The 7,500-nt window shown below is 47.9% G+C and overlaps 1 protein-coding gene across 1 annotated transcript in view; it reads left to right on the top strand.

The window, feature by feature from the left end:
• Positions 1-507: 507 nt before the first annotated feature.
• Positions 508-7,500, top strand: part of LOC129854599 (tumor necrosis factor alpha-induced protein 8-like protein 3) — a 41,565-nt gene continuing 34,572 nt past the window's right edge. Inside the window, exon 1 of the mRNA XM_055921840.1 lies at positions 508-1,134. Coding sequence (XP_055777815.1) covers positions 1,089-1,134 — 46 coding nt within the window. The 5' untranslated portion in view covers positions 508-1,088. The remainder of the gene's footprint in view (positions 1,135-7,500) is intronic.

The raw sequence follows: 7,500 nt of genomic DNA, 5'->3' as shown, positions 1-7,500 counted from the left end.
ATGATTCAGGTTAGGATTAGGGAAGGGGAACCTTCACCATCGAGCCGAGCTAGAGACTTCTGGTCATGGTGAGTCAGAGTGGTACAGGGTTCTCTAATGACTGACTATGAGCCAATAACCAGGAGGAAGGGGGGAGGAGGAGGGAAGGGGAAGAAGGGCAGGGGAGGGGGAGGGAAGGGGGAGGAGGAGGGAAGGGGAAGGGGGAGAAAGAATGAAGGCAGGGGATTGAGCTGGTGGTGAAAAAACTAGCTACTGCTGCTACTGGCTTCAGTTTCTCCTCTCCCACAGTGAAACGCACACATAACGTAATGATCAGAGAGAGAGAGAGAGAGAGAGAGAGAGAGAGAGAGAGAGAGAGAGAGAGAGAGAGAGAGGGGGTTAGCACTTGCAGAGGGGGAGAGAGTGAGCGCAGGAGGAGAGAAAGGGAGTGTGACAGAAAATAAAGACAGATATTAAGAGCACTGAGGAAGAGTGACAGAGAGTGAAAGCCCAGAGAGAAAGAGAGGGAGGGAAGGAAAGAGAGGGAGAGATAGGGAGGGAGGGACTGACCAGAATGACGGAGGGAGGAGGGACAGGAGGAGGAAAGTAGAGGAGAGGAAGAGAGATATTGAAGGAGTCAGCACAGTTAGCGAGTGAGGGAGGGAGCCAGGGAGAAGAGAGAAAGAAAGTGAGAGGGAGCAAAAAAATAAAGAGCAAAAAAGGTACAGCTCAGCAAATCAGGGCTTTCAGCCAGTCACAGCTATTCTCTACTCAGCTGCTGTGTTCTAGCCAGAGAGGAGAGTTTCACTGCCTCTGAAAAGCGAGAGAGAGAAACAAAAAAACGAGAGAAAGAGAGAGGGGAAAAAGCTAACTCGCTGTGGAAGAGTGGGAGAGAGAGAGCAAGAGAACAAGGGAGACAGAGAGAGAGAGAGAGAGAGAGAGGGAGAGAGAGAGAGAGAGAGAGAGAGAGAGAGAGAGAGAGAGAGAGAGAGAGAGAGAGAGAGAGAGAGAGAGAGAGAGAGAGAGAGAGAGAGAGAGAGAGAGAGAGAGAGAGAGAGAGAGAGAGAGAAAGAATAAGAGGTTCTCTGTCCAGAGTTTAGGAGGAGAAAATGGATTCCGACTCGGGGGAGCAGAGTGAGGGGGATCTCTCTCCAGGTAAGATTGCTTGCTAATGTGTGTGTGTGTGTGTGTGTGTGTGTGTGTGTGTGTGTGTGTGTGTGTGTGTGTGTGTGTGTGTGTGTGTGTGTGTGTGTGTGTGTGTGTGTGTGTGTGTGTGTGTGTGTGTGTGTGTGTGTGTGTGTGTGTGTGTGTGTTTGTGTGCTTGTGTATGTGGCTGCGTTTATATGTGTCTATGTGTGTTTGTTTGTGTGTGTGTTTGTGTCTCTGTGTCTATTCAAACTTGTAGTAGATAAAGGTTTCCACTAATGGTTAAAAGGTTAGGATTGGACTGTGATCTTTCCTGTGTTTATTTATCTCTGGTCTGTACATGCGGAGCTGCAGCCTGCCTTCCGCTCAGTGTGTGTCTGTAAGCCGGCTCTGTGTGTGAGCTGTGGCCATGATTAGCGGGCCAGGCAAGCTGAGACACGTGTGTGTGTGTGTGTGTGTGTGTGTGTGCGTGCGTGCGTGCGTGCGAGCGAGCGTGCGTGTGTGTGTGTGTGTACGTGTGTCTGTGTGCTTGTGTCTGTGTACGTGTGTGTGTGTGTGCGTGTGTGTGTGTGTGTGTGTGTGTGTGTGTGTGTGTGTGTGTGTGTGTGTGTGTGTGTGTGTGTGTGTGTGTGTGTGCGTGCGTGCGTACGAGCGTGCGTGCGTGCGTGTGTGTGTGTACGTGTGCCTGTGTGCTTGTGTCTGTGTACGTGTGTGTGTGTGTGCGTCAGTGAGTGTGTGCGTACGTACATACGTGCCTGTGTGTATATGATTGTGTTTGTGTCAAGCTATTAGATGTTATAATAATCAACACATCTACTAGGGACCTCCTCTGTACTCTCCTCCCCTCAAGTCATCCTCTCAGAGGATACATCAATATTTAACAGACAGGTTCTGTTTGACTACATGGACAGAGTGTTGCTCTCGTCTTACGTTCCAATACAGAGATCAATATTTACACATAATGTGCATCCCAAATGGAACCCTATTCCCTATATAACACACTACTTTAGACCAGGGCCCTATTCCCTATATAGCACACTACTTTTGACCAGAGGTCTATAGGCCTTGGTCAAAGTAGTGGACTAAAATGGGAACATGGTGCCATTTGGAACGTACCCTTACAGATGTAGGATCTTAATTAAATCCATCGAAAGTTTGTCATTTCCACTTTAACATTTCAGACTTTATTTGCCCTAACAAAAAACCTACAAAGAAATTACAGTAATTATAACCCACATAATAATTCACATTTCCTGTTAATGCAGGATTATTTTCCTGGTGTATCAAACTGGCTCAAATGAAGATCCTACATCTGTATTGTGTGTCTCTGAATGTTTTATGGTTGTAAAGTCCAGGGGCAAGACTGTGGCAGTGAAAGGAGAAAGTTAGTGCTCCTGGTTGACAGGTTCTGGTTGTATGTTTTCATTAGGGCTGTTTATTAAGTAGCTGTGATCCTACAGAGAATTCTACTCAGGCAATACAACTGTCTTCAAACACACACACACACACACACACACACACACACACACACACACACACACACACACACACACACACACACACACACACACACACACACACACACACACACACACACACACACAAACACACACACACACATACACACACACACACACACACACACACACACACACACACACACACACACACACACACACACACACATCATTAATCCAGCCAGGTCACTTGTGATGCAAGTCAGTATTGGACGTCCATCCATGTCTGAGGATATCGGGAGATGATGTGGAAACTGGCCACTAGGGGCAACATTGAGTGTTTTGCTATGGTGGACAGGGATGGCGGATGGGCGTAAGCATCTGCCACTGATTCCATGAGTTCCAATCCAGCGATAGAAAGTCTTCTTTCAATGTATTTTTTTTAAGCCTATCCCAAACCGTAACCCTAACCTTAACCATTCAGAGTTAATGCCTAACCTTGAGAAAATGTGGAGTTAATGTCTGAACTTAACCCTAACATTAAAAATTCTGAGTTCATGCCTAAACTTAACCTTGAACACTTAGAAATTTGACGTTTGGAACAACTTCCAAATGTGATGTTTGAGAAACGTGGATGGACGTCTAATTGTGACATGAGATTGTGAGAACTGGTAGCATTATGTAACGATCGTCTAATGTAGGAGGCCAATACGCAGCGTGGTAAGTGTTCATATTATCATTTCATTCAAAACTGAACACTAAACAAAATAACAACGAGAGTGAACGAAAACGAAACAGTTCTGTTAGGTGAAGACACACAACAGAAAACAACTTCCCACAAACACAGGTAGGAAAAGGCTACCTAAGTATGGTTCTCAATCAGAGACAACGATAGACAGCTGCCTCTGATTGAGAACCACACCCGGCCAAACACATAGAAATAGACAACATAGAACACAACATAGAATGCCCACCCCAACTCACGCCCTGACCAACCAAAATAGAGACATAAAAAGGATCTCTAAGGTCAGGGCGTGACACATTAATCATAGGAGTACTTTCAGAAGGCCTGTTTTCATAGTAATGCTGGCACATGCTGTAATATACAACATCAGGTGGTGTCCTCAGTATAGCTCCCTATGTCTGAAAGTCCCCTGTTCTTTACCATATCTCTAATGTCGTGGTTTGTCTTCAGTCACAGGACCCTTAACCCCTCTGAGACCTGTGTGAAGGGCCGTGTTTACGTTTGGTCTGGTTTTTAAAATTGTTTGGGGAGACAGAAGCTTACTGTGCTGGAGGCATTAGGATATCCTTAAAGCCTACAGCATTCTCACTCTCCTGCTCTCTCACTGACTCTCTCTCTCCTCTCTCTCTTTAGTCACTCTTTCTCTCACTCTCCCCCTCTCTCACTGACTCTCCTCTCTCTCTTTAGTCACTCTTTCTCTCACTCTCCCCCCATCTCACTGACTCTCTCTCTCCTCTCTCCATTTAGTCACTCTTTCTCTCACTCTCCCCACATCTCACTGACTCTCTCTCTCCTCTCTCCCTTTAGTCACTCTTTCTCTCACTCTCCCCACATCTCACTGACTCTCTCTCTCCTCTCTCCCTTTAGTCACTCTTTCTCTCACTCTCCCCACATCTCACTGACTCTCTCTCTCCTCTCTCCCTTTAGTGTGGCTCAGTTGGTAGAGCATGGCGCTTGCAACGCCAGGGTTGTGGGTTCATTCCCCACGGGGGGACCAGGATAGATATGTATGAACTTTCCAATTTGTAAGTCGCTCTGGATAAGAGCGTCTGCTAAATGACTTAAATGTAAATGTAGTCACTCACTCTCCCCACATCTCACTGACTCTCTCTCTCCTCTCTCTTTAGTCACTCTTTCTCTCACTCTCCCCACATCTCACTGACTCTCTCTTTCTTTCTTTTGTGACTCTCTGCCACCCCTATCTCTCTAACTATCTTTCTCCTTTCTCCTGTCGCCTGTCTCTCTCTCTCGCTTTCTCTCTATCTCTCTCTCGCTGGCATTTTAATCTTGCTCAAAGCAGAGGCTAGTGTCGAAAGCTGTGATCTTTCATTCAAATGCTTCTCTTTTTAGAGGGAATTATGCCTGAACAAAGTTACAATACAGGACTCCTCAAACAACCATAATACTGTCTGTTAATACAGTAGGTAGGAGATGGGAGGAGAGGGTAGGAGACTGGAGAAGGGGAGGAGAGGGGAGAAGGGGAGGACATGTTTGGTTCTGGGTTTGGTCATAGCTGTGGTATATTTCTCTTTCTATGGTCTATTGACTCCTATCTACTCCCCTGGGCCCTGTGAACTCACTGGACTACCCTCTCTCTCTCTCTCTCTCTCTCTCTCTCTCTCTCTCTCTCTCTCTCTCTCTCTCTCTCATCTCTCTCTCTCTCTCTCTCTCTCTCTCTCTCTCTCTCTCTCTCTCTCTCTCTCTCTCTCTCTCTCTCCTCTCTCTCTCTCTCTCTCTCTCTCTCTCTCTCTCTCTCTCTCTCTCTCTCTCTCTCTCTCTCTCTCTCTCTCTCTCTCTCTCTCTCTCTCTCTCTCTCTTCTCTCCTCTCTCTCTCTCTCTCTCTCTCTCTCTCTCTCTCTCTCTCTCTCTCTCTCTCTCTCTCTCTCTCTCTCTCTCTCTCTCTCTCTCTCTCTCTCTCGTTATCCCTCTTGTAGCCCAAACACTCTTCTCCCTTCCCACAAACACACCCTTACACCTTTAAACACACATGCACATACATTGCCAAAATCCAGAAGCTGGAAGCTGGAAAATCTTTCAAACTCAGGAAAAGAGAGAGAGAGAGAGGAACAGAGAGAGAGATGGAGGGAGGGAGGCCCTGACTGGAAAAGACGACTCAGGAAAAGAAAGAGAGATGGAGGGAGGCCCTGACTGGAAAAGACAACTCAGGAAAAGAGAGAGAGAGGGGAAAAGAGAGAGAGATGGAGGGAGGCCCTGACTGGAAAAGACAACTCAGGAGAAGAGAGAGAGATGGAGGGAGGGCCTGACTGGAAAAGACGACTTAGGAAAAGAAAGAGAGATGGAGGGAGGCCCTGACTGGAAAAGACGACTCAGGAAAAGAAAGAGAGATGGAGGGAGGCCCTGACTGGAAAAGACGACTCAGGAAAAGAAAGAGAGATGGAGGGAGGCCCTGACTGGAAAAAACTACTCAGGTAAAGAAAGAGAGATGGAGGGAGGCCCTGACTGGAAAAAAAGTCTCAGGAAAAGAAAGAGAGATGGAGGGAGGCCCTGACTGGAAAAAACTACTCAGGTAAAGAAAGAGAGATGGAGGGAGGCCCTGACTGGAAAAAAAGTCTCAGGAAAAGAAAGAGAGATGGAGGGAGGCCCTGACTGGAAAAGACGACTCAGGAAAAGAAAGAGAGATGGAGGGAGGCCCTGACTGGAAAAAACTACTCAGGTAAAGAAAGAGAGATGGAGGGAGGCCCTGACTGGAAAAGACGACTCAGGAAAAGAAAGAGAGATGGAGGGAGGCCCTGACTGGAAAAGACGACTCAGGAAAAGAAAGAGAGATGGAGGGAGGCCCTGACTGGAAATGATGACTCAGGAAAAGAGAGAGAGATGGAGGGAGGCCCTGACTGGAAAAGACGACTCAGGAGAAGAGAGAGAGATGGAGGGAGGCCCTGACTGGAAAAGACGACTCAGGAAAAGAAAGAGAGATGGAGGGAGGCCCTGACTGAAAAAACGACTCAGGTAAAGAAAGAGAGATGGAGGGAGGCCCTGACTGGAAAAGACGACTCAGGAAAAGAAAGAGAGATGGAGGGAGGCCCTGACTGAAAGACGACTCAGGAAAAGAAAGAGAGATGGAGGGAGGCCCTGACTGGAAATGACGACTCAGGAAAAGAGAGAGAGATGGAGCGAGGCCCTGACTGGAAAAGACGACTCAGGAGAAGAGAGAGAGATGGAGGGAGGCCCTGACTGGAAAAGACGACTCAGGAGAAGAGAGAGAGATGGAGGGAGGCCCTGACTGGAAAAGACGACTCAGGAAAAGAAAGAGAGATGAAGGGAGGCCCTGACTGGAAAAGACGACTCAGGAAAAGAAAGAGAGATGGAGGGAGTCCCTGACTGGAAAAGACGACTCAGGTAAAGAGAGAGAGATGGAGGGAGTCCCTGACTGGAAAAGACGACTCAGGTAAAGAGAGAGAGATGGAGGGAGGCCCTGACTGGAAAAGACGACTCAGGAAAAGAAAGAGAGATGGAGGGAGGCCCTGACTGGAAAAAACGACTCAGGTAAAGAAAGAGAGATGGAGGGAGGCCCTGACTGGAAAAGACGACTCAGGAAAAGAAAGAGAGACGGAGGGAGGCCCTGACTGGAAAAGACGACTCAGGAAAAGAAAGAGAGATGGAGGGAGGCCCTGACTGGAAATGACGACTCGGGAAAAGAGAGAGAGATGGAGGGAGGCCCTGACTGGAAAAGACGACTCAGGAGAAGAGAGAGAGATGGAGGGAGGCCCTGACTGGAAAAGACGACTCAGGAGAAGAGAGAGAGATGGAGGGAGGCCCTGACTGGAAAAGACGACTCAGGAAAAGAAAGAGAGATGAAGGGAGGCCCTGACTGGAAAAGACGACTCAGGAAAAGAAAGAGAGATGGAGGGAGTCCCTGACTGGAAAAGACGACTCAGGTAAAGAGAGAGAGATGGAGGGAGGCCCTGACTGGAAAAGACGACTCAGGTAAAGAGAGAGAGATGGAGGGAGGCCCTGACTGGAAAAGACGACTCAGGAAAAGAAAGAGAGATGGAGGGAGGCCCTGACTGGAAAAGACGACTCAGGAAAAGAGAGAGAGATGGAGGGAGTCCCTGACTGGAAAAGACGACTCAGGAAAAGAAACAGAGATGGAGGGAGGCCCTGACTGGAAAAGACGACTCAGGAAAAGAAACAGAGATGGAGGGAGGCCCTGAC

This window comes from Salvelinus fontinalis, chromosome 4, assembly GCF_029448725.1.
Source record: "Salvelinus fontinalis isolate EN_2023a chromosome 4, ASM2944872v1, whole genome shotgun sequence".
Lineage (NCBI taxonomy): Eukaryota > Metazoa > Chordata > Actinopteri > Salmoniformes > Salmonidae > Salvelinus > Salvelinus fontinalis.
Note: the sequence above shows the minus strand (reverse complement) of the source record. Positions and strands in the feature narration are given on the sequence as shown.